Genomic DNA, 20,040 nt, shown 5'->3' on the forward strand with positions numbered 1-20,040 from the left:
TACTTTATTCTAATTATGCCAATGGATTTAAAAAAAAAGTCACAGAATGGTAACTTTAAATCTGGAATTGCTACGTGAGCAACAAACAAGGAATGATCACAATTCAGAGTATAGCAAATGGTACATAATTTGAGCCAAGCAAACTACACATGCCTAAAGCTTTAATAAAATTACGAGTCAACTGAATCTCTTTTTATGTCTAAGAACAACTGTACAGTTAAGCTTAGTGGTGTAATCCAGGCTGCTCAGCTCTGGTCCAAGAATATACTGCAATACTGACATTAGGGTTCAATATTAAGGTTGTGTTAGTTTAATATCACTTTTAAGGATCGCATGGAATGTGCAAAATTAGTAAGCTAGCGATGAAAAGGAGTAAGAAGTAGAGGGGCATTTTGAAACACAGCAAATCGAAACCGAAGAGACCACAGAAACTTTTTTTGCTTACAATATTATGGACCGAACAGTGAATTCTGTAGTTTTTTTCCAAAAGCTGTTGCACTGCACTTGACCTATAATATAAAGGAAGTGATATCACTATTACTCCAAAATCAGAGATTATAAATAATTTCCTTTCAGTTTATTATAAATTTAAATCTATGTTCCACATGGTAAAATTAAGGGACTAAAAAAGGTGTTAATATTTAAACTTGTGAAACAACCACAAACTGGTTATATTTAAAAGGTAAAGTTTCCCAAGTAGGTCCCATGCGGTCAGTGGCAGCCCGATGCTGAGCTAGATCTCATGAACCATGAGGTCACGACCAGAGCTGCAATCAGGAGTTGGATGGCTAATTGAGCCACCCAGGGGCCCCTTTTTGAAATTCTTAAAGGAGTTCTAGACTCTCCACAAAACATCACCTCAAAAAGAAAAAAAGAGTGAAATTACAGCTTTCAGAACCTCTTTTTTTCCTTTAGGCCTCAAATTGCTCTTACAGAATTTTTTCCAAGTTAATAAAATTGCATCAATTTTTCATAGGTGTGGAAAGGACCCACTACCCCATTTTTCCAAGGAAAAATGAGACAGATGTGTGGTCAGTTTTTGGTTTTTTTTTTTTTTTTCCGTTTTGCCAAAAAACCTGATCTAATTCCAAATTCCTAGGAACGTTCTTTGTTAAATTTTCCTGCCTCCCAGAGTACCAAGTTAGTGTAAAAGGTAAAGTATATCTGGACACGGATAATCTTTACACTTTAGGATATCTGTTCAGGTATCTGTTACCAAATTCTAATACTTAGTTTTTACAGCAATAGTCCTTCATATATCATAAATGAGAAAAATTCTCACTTAAATGCCGCAGACAGTGTCTTGTTCTTCCTAACAAAGGTGATCCTTACTAGGCCATCCCATTCCTGAAACAGAAAATGGATCATTTGTTATAAAATATCAAACCTTGCCTATGTCTTCTAGGTATTGTCTTTTAATATATAAAACTGAAAAGAACCTTCTGAAGTTCTGTATTTTGATCTAATTGACATGTGTAAAATAAGATATGTACTTGATTTTTGCACTTTTGTGCACTTCACTGAATATTTTATCCTCAATTTTAAAAATAAAAAATTATTCCACATCTGAATAAAGAATGTGACATTTATTAAAATCAAAGTACCATTTTCAAAAAACATAATTCCAAATAGGATTTAGAATATAGCCTATGCAACATCCCTAAACGACCCAGAAGAGGTAACTAACCAGTCCATTTACCACTGGTTACTGACCACACAAGAAATCATGTTTTTATCCAAGCCGACCGCAGTATGGTTTTACATCCAGTGATCTAACTACTTAATTGCAGAAACATGAATTTTGATTAAAAACTGCTACCCAGAAGATTACTCAAATCCAACTATTTTTATTTTATCTTGTTTTCTATCTTGTTTATTCAAATTTTTATTTGAATAAGTCGAATAGATACAGGTTTTCCATGCAATTATGTATGCATAATGCAATTATGCACTGGCATTCTATTTTTTTTTTTCTGAAAGGCAGAGAACGTGCAGGAGAGGGGCAGCAGAGAGACAGGGAGAGAGAATCCCAAGCAGGCTCCAAGTTGTCAATGCAGAGCCTAGGATGGGGCTCAATCCCATGAACCATGAGACCATGACCTGATCCGAGATGAAGAGCCAGGGGCTTAACTGAGCCACCAGGCAGGCACCCCTGCAATAGCATTCTAATCTGCACTTTTTGCAAACATTTTCCACGCTTTTTTGTGCTTTTCACAATGATCTTACATCCAATTATTCCATCTACTCAATTACACAAATGTCATAATTAGCATTTTCCTGCTTGGACATTTAGGTTGACTCAATATTTTCTGCTGCTAGAGACCCACATCTCCCAGCTTGGTCTTTTTTCCAACTTTATTGAATGACCTAGTATTTTAATCTCACCTGAAAATTGATAGGTGGTGGTGGATTCTTGGGTTCTATTCTTACGACACTGGATTCCACCTTTGGTGGTGGCCTGAAATTGTTCTTTCCAACCTATTAATCAGAAAATAAGGAATCCTCTCAAAAACTGCTTGTTTTTTTTGTTTTTGTTTTTTTTGAGAGCGAGAGAGCGCATGTGCATGCACCCACAGGAGCAAGGAAGGGGGAGAGGGAGAGGGAGAGAGGCTTAAGCAGGCTCCACTCTCAGCACGGAGCTTGATGCAGAGCTCAATCTCATGACCCAGGGACCATGACCTGAGCCGAAATCAAGAGCCAGACACTCAACCAACTGAGGCAGCCAGGCACCTCCCTCCTTTTTTTTCAAATACAGTTTTAAATTAGTGATTAAATATGCTTTCCTCACAGAAGGCACAACTAGATGCTCAAGAATGAGGTAAGCCATATTATTTCACTAACAGTCACTTACTTTCATCAGATGGTCCACACGTGCTAACAGCTGTGTATTGATAGATAGTCTGCAGTATAATTTATCTCCAGGCTTTGCAACTAGTCGGAGAGCAAATTCTCTTTGAAACATAAGTACAGCACATCTGAAGAGACAGTAGTAGAAAAGAGTAAGGAAAATGGTCACTTTTAACTGTAAACGTATCTTAACTTCAATTAATTGTCTTAGGTGGGAAATAGCAGTGCAAGATCTGTGGTTAATGAGAATTCATTCAGCTGCTGAGAAGGCAGAACAGTTTCAGATTTAGCTTTATTACCATAAAATGATCCATCTGGCTTTTCTTTTTATAATGGCTGCACCTTCAATCCTTGCGTATGTAAGCCCTCGGCGATCAGATGAGAAAGTATTTCAGATAAGCCCGAGTCCATTACCCTTGCTAAGAAAACAAAACCCAAACTAACAAAATTGGCTCAGGAGCCCAGTGGTATTTATAGGGTAGCAAACACCCTTATGGAAGGAGAGGCAGGAGAGACAGATTGTGACGTTGGCGTCCTCCGGATATAACAGGTAAGGAACGTGGGCTTTTTATTCGGCAAGCAATGGGGAGGCTTTTCGGAGGCTCTTGAACTGGAGAAGAGCACCTTCAAAGCTGGGCTTTGACTTTCAAATTTTTTTGACAATGAATCAGACCAGGAAATACCTTTGACATTGCAGGCCATGCCACAACTATCTGTATTATATGTGTTTTTATGTAACTCAAGCAAAAGTTTCATAAAATTATAATCACCTGGGCCACATGCAATGCATGCTCTCTGATATACTCTATGCCATGTGATTTAAAAAATGACAGTCATGACTCAAGAAATTTAAACTACTAAAAGGTTTTTGACTTGGAATTTGAAAACCCCTGTTACATATCGTGCTAGAGACCAGTTAGGAGACCACTGCAATTGTCTAGACATAAGGTAATAAAAGAAGTCTGACCTGGACTAATGGAAAGAGTATTAGAAAACAGGGAAGGGCTGCCTGGTCTCAGAAGCGGGATTTATACCACACCTCCCCCAAATAACTATGTCAACTGAATAAAAAGGAAACAAAGACCTCCATACAAATAGATACTTTCTACAGAACACATTCTTGATTCTCCAACAGTTTTTTAATTGAATTGACTTTCATCTTTGGCTGTGTTTCATCTTTGGCCCAAGATATGGCGGTAATTTTGGTCTTTTGTCACAAACCTGAAAAAAGGTCGGTGCAGCAACAGCTTGAAGACAAAGGGGGAAGAGATCTGTAAGAGAGTTCACGAGTTACTTCTGAGAAAGACACACCACAGAAGTATGTTTGTATAATGTTCCCAACAATTTGGACACATACCTGATATGGCAAATTTGCCACACAGGCATCAAAGAATGGCAAATCTGTTTTCAACACATCACCCACCAGTACTTGAAGTTTGCTGGCCAGAGGCCTAATAATAAGGAAAAAAGCAATTAAAAAAGATAGTGTTTCACAAGATTGAAATGCACTCTAATTCTAACTTGCATACTCACGTGCCCTGAACTCTTTTGTGAAGTTCAGCTACTAGTCTTGGGTCAAGTTCACAGGCAATTACCTATGTTAAAAAACAACACAACACAAAACAAAAAACGGTATTTGGGGGTAAATTATGGAGCGTAAATCTTGTTATCTCAGTCATAACTCTTACATGATTAAGAGGAATTAAATTTTTTTCCCCATTCTACCATTAATATTCCTTCATTTATACTCTACTATTTCAAACAAAAAAACCCCCACCATTGAGATAAGTAGACTCTGAGTGGCACCTGTTCAACGGCTCCCCTTCTTACTGGGCTCTGGTAACACAGTTCCCTCCTTGTGCCCTTGAGGCCTCTGGATAGTAACTCTCTGGCTGTTGCTGGCCTGTGGGTATTTCACTAATGTGTACTGGTTCCCTTAACCCCACTTTGAAATTTTGGATGCATTTAATTGGAAACTGAGACACAGAAGGTACCAGCAGCAGCCAGGCAGTATCCCAATCTCAGAGACTCATGCTTCAGCTCTTCAGATCTGCTCCTCTAGCACCCAATACTCCAGCCTCCTTGCTTTGTCCCCTGGAGCCTAGAGGCGGTAGCTACTCTTTGTAATTATTATTTTTGGGTTACTTCAGTGTTTCCATTTTATTCTTTTAGTCACCTAACAACTTTGTAACTAATTCCCTCTATTAAATACCCTGTATTGAAATATCTAACATGGGTTCTATTTTCCTGACTGATCTATCCCATACTTTTTTTTGTAATCCATTTTTTTAAATTGAGATATGGTTGACATATAACATTCTATTAATTTCAGGTGTATAGCATAGCCTATATTTATATTGCACAGTATGTATATATTTTGAAAAAGTCTAGTTAGCATCCATTACCACACACACAGTTAAAATTTTGTCTTGTAATGAGAACTTTTAAGATCTACTCTCTTTGGGGTACCTGGATGGTTCAGTCGATGTAGCGTCTGACTTCGGCTCAGGTCACGATCTCACTATTCATGGGTTTGAGCCCTGCATCGGACTTTGTGCTGACAGCTCAGAGCCTGGAGCCTGTTTTCGATTCTGTGTCTCCCTCTCTCTCCACCCCTCCCTCACTTGTGCTCTTGTCTCTCCCAAAAATGAATAAATGTTAAAGAAAACAATTAAGAAAAAAAAAAAGATCTACTCTCTTAGTGACTTTAAAATATACATACAACAAAAGGAGCGCCTGGGTGGCTTAGTCAGTTAAGTGTCTGACTCTTGATTTCAGATCAGGTCAGGATCTCCTGGTTGGTGAGTTGGAGCCCCATGCTGACCTCTGTGCTGACAGTGCAGAGCCTGCTTGGGATTCATTCTCTCTCTCTCTCCCTCTCTCTGACCCTCCCCTGTGCACTCTCTTTCTCTCAAAATAAATAAATAAATAAACAAACAAACATTATACACACACACACACACACACATATATATATGTGTGTGTATATATATATATACACGTATATATATATATATATGGGCACCTGAGTGACTCAGTCGGTTGAGCGTCCAACTTTGGCTCAGGTCATGATCTCACAGTTCATGATTTCAAGCCCTGCACTGGGCTCTGTGCTGACAGCTCAGGGCCTGAAGCCTGCTTCAGATTCTGTGCCTCCCTCTCTCTCTGCCCCTCCCCTGCTCACACTCAGTCTCTCTCTCTCAAAATTAAATATTAAAAACATTTATATATATATATATTATATATACAATGCATGTTATTAATTATAGTGACCTGCTGTACATTCCATTTCTAGGACTTACTCTTTTTATACCTGGAAGTTTGTATCTTTTGACCACTTTCACTCATCTTGCCTACATCCTGCATATGTATTTTTTAATTAATTAATTTTGAGAGAGACTGAGCAAGGTAGGGGCAGAGAGAGAGGGAAAGAGAGAATCCCATGTAGGTCCCACATTATCAGTGCAGAGCCCAATGTGCGATCTCACGAACCACAAGATCATGACCTCAGTGGATATCAAGAATTGGATGCTTAACTGACTGAACTACCCAGGCGCCCGTTGCCCATATTTTTAAAGATAAAGCTTTTAGCAAAGGATCAAGGGTTGCTGTTAAAATAACAGCAATTAATTAAAAATAGATTTCTATTTGTAAACCAGGTGAGCTTGCCGACATAATGATTTCTGATACCAAAACACAAAATTCCCTTTTTACCTTTTTTGCCTTTTCTAGCAACTTTACAGTCATATTGCCAGTTCCAGGTCCAACTTCCAGCACCACATCAGTTGGTCTTAAGGCAGCCTGCGAGCAAGCACGACCACGTTAGCTTTACTAGCACATATGAACACATCATTTAATTTATACCTATCTTTGCTTAAAAGCATATGGTTAAGAGATCTTATTCTGATCCACTGTTATGAGTCCTTCATGATCTATGTGCTTAACAAAATTTTCTCTTTAACGTTAGGTGCAAGTGGAAATCTATCACCTGTTGTTTTTTTTTTAATGTTTATTCATTTTTGAGAGACAGAGAGCACAAGCAGGGGAGGAGCAGTGAGAGAGAGAGAGAGAGAGAGAGAGACAGAATCCAAAGCAGGCTCCAGGCTCTGTCAGCACAGAGCCCGATGCGGGGCTCGAACCCATGAACTGTGTGATCATGACTTGAGCTGAAGTTGGATGCTTAACTGACTGAGTCACCCAGGTGCCCCTCTATCACCTGTTTTAAGTTGGGGCAGTTAGGAGTCAGAAAACAGTTAGGAATCAGAAAAGCAGGAATAGCTATTCTTTCTGGGAATGGCTTTCTGTTTGCTATCTTACAAATGATTCCAACAGCATCTTTTCACCAACTCTGTCACTATCAGCACGTTCAAACAAGAAAGGACTATATATGAAGAGCTCGCCTGAGAATTGTAGCATGTTGTACCAGCATTTCTCAATTTTCAACTCAGTATAGTTTCAGGGATAGGAATACTTAGAAATTGTACACAAACCTGGGTGTTTGTATGTACAAAGCTGCAGTGTCCTGGGTACACACCTTTCATCAGACGCTCAAAGGAAATCCATGAGCCAAAAAGGTTAAAACATTAGGCCTTCGTTTTGCAAATGACACTAAGTCAAGATGAGATTCTCTAAATACATAATGCTCTCTCTACAGCTCTAGGATGCTTCCTTTGTAACCGTGAAAATATCCTGTACCACATAAATTTCATGTTCTAGTACTCAATCATCCAGAATAGTAAGAGAACATCCATAACTCATAAAGGAGGCACTGGATTGTACCATATAAGGTTCTTTGGGGGAAAAAAAACTTCCCAAGCTGTCATTAAAACATCTTTTTAGGCTCTGGAGTAAACAAAAATTGATAGACGGTGTCTATAAAAAGTGATTAGGCATAGAGTAATAATACTAATGTGGAACTGAACAAGTCCATATGTCTACCTATGAGGTAAATAATCTACAGAAAGAATTTGGAGGCAGGAGAAACCCAGACCTACAGAACAAAGCAAATCATGCCAAAGACAGTCTGTGAATCCTAGACAGTTCTTCGATTCATTCCACAAGTATTTACAGAACAATTGTTTTGTGACAGACATCCTCTATGCGCTTTAGTATTCCTAAGAACAAAATCAATAAGCCCACAACTCTCATTTTCCTCTTCCACACCCACCTTATCGATAATACTGTTAACAATGAGAGGATTTTTCAAAATATGTTGCCCAATCCCCGTGTTGAACATGAGTCCTGGAAGAAAACACGGAAGAGCCTTAATTTCCCGACGAAAAGTAGACATTAGACCGTCCTAGAGAAGAATGCAGGGTGGGTGGGGGAAGGTGTCTGCGCCAACCAGAGGCACCAAACGTCATGCTAGGAGCCTAGGTGACACCCTGTTCAAGTCCACCCCTTCTGCAGGAAAGGAAGCCAGAGGCTGCGCAAGGCCTGCGGCCGTCGATCCAAGAGCGCCGCGCCACCGGCCTCACAGTCCCGGCCCAGATCAGGGCCCGCGCCCCCGACTATGTCTTGCCCGGTGATCGGACCTGAGCATAGCCCCTTCCCGGCTGTCCCCACCTCCGGCGCTCTTCAGCTCCCGGCTCTGTTTAAGTCGATCGCGGCGGCGGCCGCTCGTCCCCGGCTTGATCTTTGGCATCACCACGGGCGCGGACCTACAGGCCTTGCAGATCAGAGAGGACCAAAGCCGGCTACCCCGTACTACACGTGGGAACTTGCCACCCTAGGAGTGCCTGGACCACTCCCCGCCACGTGGGGGATGGGGGAGGGCCCGGCCCCTGTTCGCCCTGGGCCCCGCCCCAAGAAAGGGGAATGACCTTGAGCCCAGTGGTCGCCGGGAATTGTAGTCATGAGCAGGCGGAAATCCTAAACTCGAGAAACTACAGATCCCAGAAGACACCGCGCCGCCGATTCTGGCAGTTAGGATTGGCTAGTTTAGAATCGAAGCGGGTCTCTCGCCTAACTGCGCGGAGTTGGTCAAGTAAGTTTTGGGGTGGTGATCTCCATGTTGTGGAGGAGGTTTAAATTACGTGAGGCCTTTAGGATTGTGGATGTTTCCCTCAAGCCAGGTCCTGGATCCCTGAAATCCAAAAAAGGTGTCTTTCCGTCATGCACCTCCCTCCTGTTTCCCAGCAAATTCTGGAGTGGGAAACCTAAGATCTCGGCTTAAGGAGCTTGCTCTTGGGGCGAGCGAGTTCGCCTCTTGGGTTGTGGAGGGGAGCTCCGAGAATGTTAACAAATCTCTTGTTGAGCTACGGCGTCTAGTTGCTTTGCTCCCTTTTTGTGCCATTCATTAATTACCTAAATGTTTATCGGGCTCCAACTATTAAACTCTACTGGGTGCTGGAGATTCAAAGTTTATACAGGAAACCGCTCTTCTCAGTCTATTCTATTGGGAGCGAGAGGCAGAAAGTCCGAAACGCTGTAAATGTAATAAGTATGGATTGAGTATTGTTGTAGTACGGTGTATCTGACTGTAAGCTCCATGCGTACAAAGTCCACGTCTGTTTGGCCACGTTTTTTATTTTTTTGTGTGTACTCTATTTTCTTGAAGAAACGGTTTGAATTACCAGCGCTGCCTCTTCCTTGCTAAATTAACACGTGTGCGTTCCCCAGCGTTGGCCTCTCTTTGCTGTTATTCTAATTCAGTAAAAAACTCATAACCTTAGTAGCATCTTCAACTACTTATGACATTTCATTAATGATTAATTTATTACACAATTCTGGAGAATCTACATTATTCCAGGTACTGCGTCAACTATTAGGAATAAAAAGCGACGTGATCTCTGCTTTTAGGGAACCTTCTGTCAAGAGAGGGAGACATGCAAGTTATTACAATAATAACACCATTTGGTGTTCAATTACATGCCAGATATTTTGGGTACATTATTTAATCTTTTCAAACAAGTCTCTGAAATAGGTCTTATCATTATATCCATTTTACAGATGAGGACGATGAAGGATAAAAATGTTTATTATCTTGGGGCACCTGGGTGGGCCAGGCGATTAAGTGCCTGACTCTTGATTTCGGTAGGCTCAGGTCATGATCTCAGGGTTAATGGGATACAGCCCTGAATCCAGCTCTGCCCTGCTGCGGATTCTCTCTCTCTGCTCCTCTCCAACTTGTTCTAACAAGCTAAAAAAAAAAAAAAAAAAAAAAGCTTACCTTTAAGAAAATTAATACCTTGCTCAAGTTCACACAGTAAATGACAGATGCATCTGTATTCCAAAGATTGTGTATTTGTAAAAAAAAAGGTATGATCATAGCACAGTGAGGAACATTTTCAAAATACAATATTTGAGTGGAGTCTTGAAAGACAAAAATTAGCAAGGGGAAATTTGGGAATTCAGAGGAAACCGTACTCACAAAGCGAAGATATAAACGAGTTTAAGGGAGAAAAAGAAACGTGGTATAGCTGAGGAATTAATAGGAAACATAAATAGGGGCTTACTGCAAATGGCCGAAAATGTTACGCCAAGGAGTATTGGTAGAATCAAAGTAACCATTTTGCATTTTCTCCTCCTCTCTAGGCTGTGAGAATTGTGGGACATCACACAGTACCATAGGTAGGAGATATTCATGGGCTCCACTTTTAGCTGGGTTTTGAACCCTGCCCAGCCAGTGCTTTTGAATTTCCTCTAATCCTTTCCCATTCTCCATAAAAGATCTTCAAACCTGAATTCTTCTCAGGCCCGCTTGCCTACCACCTCCCCAGTTCCCTTTCAGCAGAAGGCCCTGCCTTTTACTTCACAAAAGAAATGCAAGATCACCTCAAGGACATGCTCATTTTCCTGGGTTACTGTTCTGCACTCTGGGGATACAGCTGTGAGCAAAACAAAGCAGAGCTTACCCTCTAGTGGGGGGAAAACAGACATTCTGAAGGTGGTGATGAACATGCAGGGGAAAAAAGCAAGGCAGAGGAGCTAGATAAAGATCAACAGGGTGTGTGGGAGAGGTTATTTTATATAGCATGGTGTGGCGAGACTCCCATGATGGGGATAATTTGATCAGAGACCTTCGGGCACAAATCTAAAAGTGACTCACAGTACATCTCACACTCTGGCCGTTTCTGCTACAACTAACTGCAGGACTGAGGAAAGCTTGAAGGTAGGAGATACTGTGAAGGTAACTACAATGGTATGCTAGAAAGAAAGAGGGGTGCAGGTTTTGCTAGGAGAATTCATATGGATAGGCCAGGGAGAGCTTGAAATTTTGCAGTGGGGAGATAGCTCTACCAGTTGGAAAAAAAAAAAAGTGGTTTAGCATTAAACTCATGGGTGAGTCTGTGTCCTAGACGGAATCCCTCTTTTCATAGTTTAGGATTCTGCAAAAAGGAAGTCCCCCGTTTGCTTTTGCTAAAGAGTAAATAGGGTAGACCATAAGGATGGAAAACCAAATGATAGCCAAATGCTATTTTTTTAGGCGTAAAATAGCAAGACCCTCCTAGAAGAGGCTACATCTTTTAAGCCACAGAAAACAAAGGGACGGAGGTGACTGTGCACAGTTACCTTGCCTAGAGTCTAAATTAGTGTTTGTCTAAATATGAATCTTCGACCACCTGCATCAGAAACACTAGGGCACATGTTATGGGCTGAATTGTATCCTCCCAAAATTCATATGTTAAAGCCCTAATCTCTCGTACCTCAGAATGTATCTATATTTGGAGATAGGACCTTCAAAGAGATGATCAAGCAGGAGTGAGATCACTAAGCTGGGCCCTAATCCAACAACTGGTATCCTTTTAAAAGGACGTTTGTATACACATCTGTATACACAGACGTTTGTATACACATCTGTATACACAGATACCAGGGTCATGTGTGCACAGAGAAATGACCTTCTGTGCACATGGAGAAGGTGGCTATCTATAAGCCAAGGAGAGAGGCCTTAGGAGAAACCAACCGTGCTGACACCTTGATCTTGGATTTCTGGCTTCCAGAACTGTGAAAAATACATTTTTGTTTTTGCAGGGAGGGAGAGAGTGCAAGGGAGGAGGAGGAGAGAGGGGGACAGAGGATCCGAAGAAGTGGGTTCCACACTGATAGGCTGATGGCATCGCCCGATGTGGAGCTTGAACTCACACCACAAGATCATGACCTGAGTTGAAGTCAGACCCTCATCCGATTGAGCCACCCAGGTGCCCCTATATTTCTATTCTTTAAGCCCCGCAACTTTTCTAGTGGTATTTTCTATGGCAGCCCAAGCAAACTAATATAGCCCATAATGAAAATTTACATTTCCAAGCCCCACCTTGAACATTCTGGATCAGAATAGGATTGGGCCCTGGCAAATGCATTTTTAACAAACCCTCCAGGAAAGTCTGATGTACACCAAAGGTAAGGATTTATTGCTTTCTGCAATAAAATAAAGTATGTTGAGGAATTTCTACAGAAATGAAAGAGGATGGGGAGGGCTACCATCATAAGCACAGGGGTCCCCTTATTACATAATTACATAAATAAAATGGCCATATGACATCATCTTTTTTTTTTTCTGTTAGTTTCAAGGCGGCATTCAGAAGTGAGACAAAATGGGTTGCACCATGGATCCATGAATCCTAGGAAGTTGTGTGACACTGGGTTATGAGCTGCATTAAAGAAATGAGAATTGGAAATTGATGCTGGAATGTATTTGAGTTATCTTTGCAGCCACGAATGGCTTTGAATTATATAATCTTATGCTTTTCTGGTTCATGTTTATCTCCATTGTTAATTAAAAATATTTATTTTTCAATTTGGAGTTGCACAATGGATTCATTGCCATTTTTATTTTATTTTATTTTGTTTTTGATATAATGTGTCATAACTGGAAAAAGAATTATAATCGAGGCGCCTGGGTGGCTCAATTAGTTGAGCGTCCATCCTCATCTCAGGTCATGATCTCGTGGTTTGTGAGTTCGAGCCCCACATCCGGCTCTGTGCTGACAGCTTAGCACACATTCTGTGTGTCTCTCTCTCTGCCCCTCCCCTGCTTGTGCTGTGTCTCTCTCTCTCTCAAAGATAAATTTAAAAATGTTGAAAAAGAATTATAATCGCAGTTGCTTTGGTAGAAGAGGCTTACTTAAGTTTACCAGCATGCCTGAAATGATAACATTTTAAATGTGCCAGGGAATACAATAAGGAATAACAATAAAAGGTAAGCATTTTCCTGTGTAAAATATATTTCCTTATACACTTTTAATGTATTGAAAAGTCATAGGAGCGCCAGGGTGGCTCAGTCAGTTAAGCGGCCTGCTTTGATTCAGGTCATGATCTCACAGTTCTTGAGTTTCAGACCCACTTTGGGCTCTGTGCAGACAGTTTGGAGCCTGGAGATTCTATCTCTTTCTTTCTGTGCTCCTCCCCCACTTGCAATCTGTCTTTCTCAAAAATAATATACATTAAAAAAAAGTAAAGAGAAAAGTAAAAACATTAAGAATGTTTGAATTTCACACTTTTAACACATTCATTAACATCTACTGTGTTCTTATGAAAAAGGAGTATAATTCGCTTGGACAGAAAACAGATTGAAATCTAATAATATCAATTGTTCAATTTCATTAGAACAATGAACGTTATTGTGCCAATATTCAAATCTCAATGGTAAATAAAATTATACCTTACAAAGCTGGACAATTTCAAAAAAGTACCTAGTGTCTTAATTTCTACTAGGCTGTTTAAATCTTAACAGAAAAGTATAATGAAATTTGGCTGAAAGAAGTTAATATACCTTGAATATTATGGGCAAGATTCTTCTATAAACATACTCTTAACTTTTTTTCAGATCATTATAAATGCTATCTTAAATTAAGAAAAGTAATTAAGAAACACAATTATGGCCTCTGTTTATTATCAGCAGGAGTCTAAACATTGTCACTGAATATCTAATATCTAATAATTGTTTCTCCCCAAAGTGTCTGTCAGATAAATTTTTTCATATCCTCCCCATAAAATAGTATGTATCATGTTACAAAATGAAGTTTTTTGAAGTTTTACAAATATAACAAAAATAAATTATTATCGTACTAAGAATTCTACTTGTGAATTATAATAGAGCCTGTTATATATTTTATTTTAAGATCTACAGTTATATATTTTTATATTCTGTTTTATGGATTTTGAAGTGCTTTTCACAGAATTTAATTTTCAGTGAAACCCTGGGAAGTTTGTTAGGGCAAGCATGATTACCCTATTTTACATAGGAAGAAACTGAGTCTCACTGAGATTAAAGGTACTTGCTTGGGGTCCTTCAGGTAGTAAGCAGCAGAGGAGGAAGTGGAAGCCTGTGCCCATCCCACAACAGGACACCTGCCTGCATCTGTGAGCTCCGTTGGTCTGTAGTTTCAGCTGAATGTGAACATTCGAGTCATTTGCTCTCATCACTTGTGGGAGATCAGGGAAGTAAAGGATACTGAGTCATTCTAAATCCAATTTTCCTTAAAAAAAATTTTTTTTTTAAATGTTTATTCATTTTTGAGAGACAGAGCGCAAGCAGGAGAGATGCACAGAGATAGGTAGACAAAGAATCCAAAGCCGGCCCCAGGCTCTGAGCTGTCAGCACAGAGCCTGACACAGGGCTTGAACTCACTCACGAACCATGAGATCATGACCTGAGCCAAAGTCAGACACTTAACTGACTGAGCCACCCAGGCGCTCGAATACAATTTTACTTTTTAATAACAATCTAATATACTTTTACATTTTTATAATTTTGTACTTTTATAATTTTACTTCAACAATCTAAATCAATTTTATTTTTTAATAACAATTTGATCTAAGATTCATGATAAACAAAATACATTGTAAACAACATAACAAAATAACATTGTAAACAAGATAACAAAACCAAAAATTTAACTTGGAAAAATCTTGGAAGATACAGAAACTAGGAAGAAGATGAAAAATTTACCTATAATCTCTCCATGCTAGGATAACCTCTGAACATTTTGACATTCCCTGCTTTCTTCTGTTGTTTTAGCAACACGTAACATAATTGAAGTCATACAGTTTACTGTTATTTTTTGATAAAATATAGTAACATGAAAAGCACTTTCCCAGGTTGTACAGTATTGATCACCAGTATCCAAAGATGCTGAGGAAGATTTCCTCTTGTGAATGTGTAAGAGTTTACTAAATCATTCTCATACCATTGTTGTAAAAAAAGAGTCATGCACACTTTAGTACATACGTGAAAAATATTTTCTGTCTTTTGATAATTTCCCTATTACAGATTTCCACGAATGGAATTATTTTGTCAAACTGTATGAACATTTAAATCTCTGGGTATATATTAACAAATTACTTTCTTCTTATTATTATTTATTTGAGATAGAGAGAGTGCGTGTGAGCAGGAGAGAGGGACAGAGGAAGAGAGAGAATCTTAACCAGGCTCCATGCTCTGCACGGAGCCCAATGCGGGGTTCGATCCCACAACCCTGGGTTATGACCTGAGCCAAAATCAAGAGTCAAACAGTCTTGGGGTGCCTGGGTGGCTCAGTTAGTTGAGCACCCGCCTCTTGATTTCGGTTCAGGCCATGATCTCATGGTTTGTGAGTTCAAGCCCTGCATCAGGCTCTGAGCTGACAGCATGGAGCCTGCTTGGGATTCTCTCTCCCTCTCCTCTCCCCACCCCCACATGTGTGCTCGCTCTCTCTCAATAAATAAATTAAAAAATAAATAAATAAACATTAAAAAAAAAAAGGGTTAGATGCTCAACTGAGTCACTTAAGGGCCCCAACAAATTATTTTCTAAAACAATTGAATCAGTTTTTGTTCTTACCAGTAGGAAAAAAATGCCCATTTCACTGAAAAAAGAACTATAGGTAGAAGATGTTCTTACATTTCCTTTTCCAAACTAGAAATTTATTTATTATTTTTCTTTGTTTAATTTTATTTAGATCCAAGTTAGTTAATATATAGTGTAATAATGGTTTCAGGAGTAGAATTTAGTGATTCATGACTTACCTGTAACACCCAAAGTTCATCCCAACAAGTGACTTTAACGCCCATCACCCATTTATCCCATCCCCCCAACACCCCTCCAGCAACCTCAGTTTGTTGTCTATAGTTAAGAATCTCTTATGGTTTGCCTCCATCTCTGTCTTTATCTTATTTTATTTTTCCTTCCCTTCCCCTGGATGTTCATCTGTTTTGTTTCTTAAATTCCACATGTGAGTGAAATCATATGATATTTGTGACTTATTTCACTTAGCATAATACATTCTAGTTCCATCCACATTGTTGCAAATGGCAAGATTTTATTTTTTTTGATCGTCAAATATATATATACATATATTTATATATATTCTGTGTCTCCCTCTCTCTCTGCCCCTCCCCCACTCTTACTATCTCTCAAAATAAAAAATAAACTTAAAAAAATTAAGAAAAAGACATTTATATTGTTTCAAGTTTTTAAAAACTCATAAAACTGAATCTGCTACAAATATTAATATTATTACCAAGGGCAGATCAATTAGTTTCCCGAAGACTTATTTTCCTAACCTGGTTAGCATTGATGAGTTTTTTGATAAGCATGTAATGAGAGCTATCTTAAAATAACAGAGTTGCCCAAGACCTAATTTCACACAAGTTGCATTATTAGCTCAAATGTAGCACACTGGAAAGCCTATGACTTGGAACATGTGTTAGTTTTCTTTTAAATTTTTATTTATTTATTTCTTAATGTTTATTTATTTTTGAGAGAGAGAGAGACCATGAGCAGGGAAGAGGCAGAGAGAGAGGGAAACAGAATCTGAAGCAGGCTCCAGGCTCTGAGCTGTCAACACAGAGCCTGATATGGGACTGGAACTCACAAACTGTGAGATCATGTCCTGGGCTGAAGTATGCCGATTAACCGACTGAGCCACTCGGGCGCCTCATTTTTTTTTTTTTTTTTTTTTTTTAATTTTTAATGTTTATTTATTTTTGAATTTTTTTTTTTTAAGGTTTATTTGAGAGACAGAGACAGAGTATGAGCAGGTGAGGGGCAGAGAGAGAGGGAGACCCAGAATCCGAAGCAGGCTCCAGGCTCCAAGCTGTCAGCACAGAGTCTGACATGGGGCTCACACCCACGAACCGTGAGATCGTGACCTGAGCCGAAGGTGGACACTTAACCAACTGAGCCACCCAGCTGCCCCATTTTTAAAAATTTTTAATGTTTGTTTATTTTTGAGAGACAGAGACAAAGTGCGAGCGGGGGAGGGGCAGAGGGCGAGGGAGACACAGACTCTGAAGCAGGTTCCAGGCTCTGAGCAGTCAGTGCAGGGCCCAATGTGGGGCTGCAGCTCAGGAGCCTAGCTGTGAGATCACGACCTGAGCCAAAAGTCAGGGGCTTAACTACTTAACTGACTGAGACACCCAGGCGCCCCCATGTGGTAGTTTTCTATTGCTGCTGTAAAAAATTGGCACAAACTAGTTTAAAACAACACAAATTCATTATGTTAGAATTCTGAAGGTCAGAAGTCTGAAATCCTCTGCAGGACTGAGTTTCTTCCACAGGCTGCAAGGGAGAATCTGTTTCTTTGACTTTTCCAGCTTCTCTAGACTGCCTGTATTCCTTTACTCATGGCTTCATATCACTCCCAACTCTGCTTCCATGGTCACATCTCTCCCTGACACTCCTCCCTCCCTCTTATAAAGCACCATTATGACTACATTAGGCCCACAGGATAATGCAAAATAATCTTTCCATCTCAAGATTCTTAATTTAGCCATATCTGCAAAGTACCTTTTGCCATGAAAACTAATATATGCACAAGTTTTGGGTTATTAGGATGTGGATATCCTTTTATCCTACCAACTATAACGCATATATCTAAATTTGATTCTGGGTTCCTCCAGAATTTGAACCTAGACAAATGACAAATTCCCATCATCTAATCTGTAAAATAAGGAAAAGGATACTCTCCATATAGGGTAGGATGAAAATCAATAAAATAAATTATGTGAAATGTCTACAGTTCAATGTCAGACACTTAAAAGACACTTAGAACTGGCACATAGGAAATATTTGGTAGTAGTTAGTTGTAATTATTGATGCAAAATGAGTTGCATTGTTGTTACACTTATTTGCATCTTGGAAACTACTTGAGATTGAGAGGTGAGTAAGCCAGTGTTTCTTTAGCATTTGCTTCCTCAACTTTCTTCTTTCTCTTCAGTTCTCAGGTATTTAGGGGGGAAAACACTGAATTTATATTTATATTTCAAATATATTCTGAACAGACCCAATGATGATTTAATTATTTGTTTGCCCTTTCCTCTAAAGAATCTGAGAATATAAGGACATAGCAATGAAATGCAGTAATATGAGGTTATTTATCTAGGTGTACATATTTCTCTTGTACATAGTATGTGAGTAGGTTTTACATTCATAACAGTTGAAGCTAGGACTTCCCAAGTGCATTTTATTGGGAGTCCGGGAGTTGTAGGCAAAATTTGTATGTGTGCATTTTTCTAAGTTATACCTTTTATTAAATTTCCAAAGGATCCATTATCCCATTTCATATATATATATATGTGTAGAATTTAAAAAATTTTTAAAAAATGTTTATTTTTGAGAGAAGGCGTGATTAGGGAAAGGGCTGGTGGGGTGGAGGGGAGGGGGCTCTATGGTGACAGCAGACAGCCCAGTGCAGGACTCGAACTCACAAACTTCAAGATCATGACCTGAGCTGAAGTCAAATGGTTATCTGACCGAGCTGTCCAGGCTCCCCAGAAAAGATCTATTCTTCTAAAGCAATTTCTTCATTTTAATTCAAATTAGGTTTCATATGTATATTTATACACATACACACACATATTTATTGCATATTCCTAATAAACTTGTTACTCATTGTGTGATCTTTGGACCAGTAGCATTGGCATTAACTGGAAACTCATTAGAAATGAAGACTCACCTCAAACCAACTGAATCAGGATCTGTATTTTAACAAGACCCATGTGATTCTATGCACATTTAAAACTTGACAAGTATTACCTTAAGTAAAATCAGCAGATACAATCAAGCAAAACAAATAAATAAATGAAACATGTCCACATTACCATTCAACTAGTGACAAACCTTGTTAACATTTTGGCATATATTTATTTATTTTATTTTTGGCCCCATATAAAAATGGGGCTATACTTAACCTAATTTTTTGTAAACCACTCTTTTCCCAATGCATTGTGAATGTGTTAGCATGCAACAAAAACATGGCAACATAATTTATATTGGCCAATTTGTAATTTATTATATATGCATGTATCATGATTAGGCATTCCTTTCTTGGTGGTTATTTAGATAGTACTGTATTTTTACTTTAAAAACAGCCCTAATGTGAACATCCTTGTAATGTAGGTCTTATGATTGATTCAAATCCTAACAATGTCCCTTACTAGCTGTGTGACTTTAGGCAGATTACCTGACTTCTCTGTGCTTCAGTTTCTTCACCTATAACAGTAGCATAATAGCACCTCACAGATTGTTTTGAGGATTAAAATACATGATCATGTTAAGATTTTAGAATTGTACCTGGCACATTCTAAATGTTCAGTAAATGTTTACTATTATTTTTTATTATTAATGTTTATGAACCCTCAACCATGTCTTTACAACTTCTCTTTCTAAGGAAACCTTAGAGGTGGCGCCTAGGTGGCTCAAGTCTGTTGAGCCTTAGACTCTTGATTTTGGTTCACCGTCCCTGAGTTGGGAGTCTGGGATCCGGCTCTGCTGAACAGTGCGGAGCCTACTTGGGATTCTGTCTTCCTCTCTCTCTCTCTCAAAAAAATAAATAAAAATAAAAACTTTAAAAAAAGTAAGAAAACTTAGGTCACTAGCTAGTAGCAGAGGCAGGCAGAACTATACTTCCACTCCTGCTATCGTTCTGGAGTAGAGCGCCCAGCAAATTTAGGACTTGAAAAAAAATATTCACGGGAGGTTTGACCAATGGGAGTAAGATTATTTTAATAACTCATTTACGCTGAGACGCACTCGGAAAACAATGCAGTTTAGAACCGATATCCGGAACGGGGAAGGGAAAATGGTTCCGATTCAAGCAGGCTTCAATCAAACCAGGAGACAGCGATTTGTCCTGGGAATTGGGCTACGCGGGGTTAACGTTTCCATGGTTACAAATCCGGCTGGCTCCAGGCGCCACGCTCTGTAATGCGCAAGCGCAGATAGCTGCTTTAGCCCCCCGGCGCCTTCAGTTTCGAAGGGGAAGCACCTCC

The 20,040-nt window shown here is 39.4% G+C and overlaps 1 protein-coding gene across 1 annotated transcript; it reads right to left on the reverse strand.

The window, feature by feature from the left end:
• Positions 1-309: 309 nt before the first annotated feature.
• On the reverse strand, positions 310-8,495 carry LOC125916913 (probable dimethyladenosine transferase). Its single transcript, XM_049623156.1, has 10 exons — positions 8,413-8,495; positions 8,015-8,088; positions 6,562-6,648; positions 4,381-4,442; positions 4,205-4,298; positions 4,069-4,118; positions 2,852-2,975; positions 2,386-2,478; positions 1,283-1,347; positions 310-509 (listed from the first exon to the last, which is right to left on the reverse strand). Exons 1-10 carry the CDS (start codon positions 8,489-8,491, stop codon positions 323-325), a joined length of 915 nt encoding a protein of 304 aa, XP_049479113.1. The 5' UTR covers positions 8,492-8,495; the 3' UTR covers positions 310-322.
• Between the last annotated feature and the right edge of the window lie 11,545 nt (positions 8,496-20,040).

Source organism: Panthera uncia, unplaced genomic scaffold (genome assembly GCF_023721935.1).
Source record: "Panthera uncia isolate 11264 unplaced genomic scaffold, Puncia_PCG_1.0 HiC_scaffold_1315, whole genome shotgun sequence".
In the NCBI taxonomy this organism is placed as follows: Eukaryota; Metazoa; Chordata; class Mammalia; order Carnivora; family Felidae; genus Panthera; species Panthera uncia.

Excerpts from the sequence above, each read along its gene's own strand:
- LOC125916913 (XM_049623156.1), bottom strand. The coding sequence starts at position 8,491 with ATGCCAAAGATCAAGCCGGGGACGAGCGGCCGCCGCCGCGATCGACTT. Across the intron at positions 8,089-8,412 it reads GGAGCTGAAGAGCGCCGGAG|GACTCATGTTCAACACGGGG; the intron begins GTGGGGACAGCC and ends GTTTTCTTCCAG. Across the intron at positions 4,299-4,380 it reads CACAAAAGAGTTCAGGGCAC|GCCTCTGGCCAGCAAACTTC; the intron begins GTGAGTATGCAA and ends CCTTATTATTAG.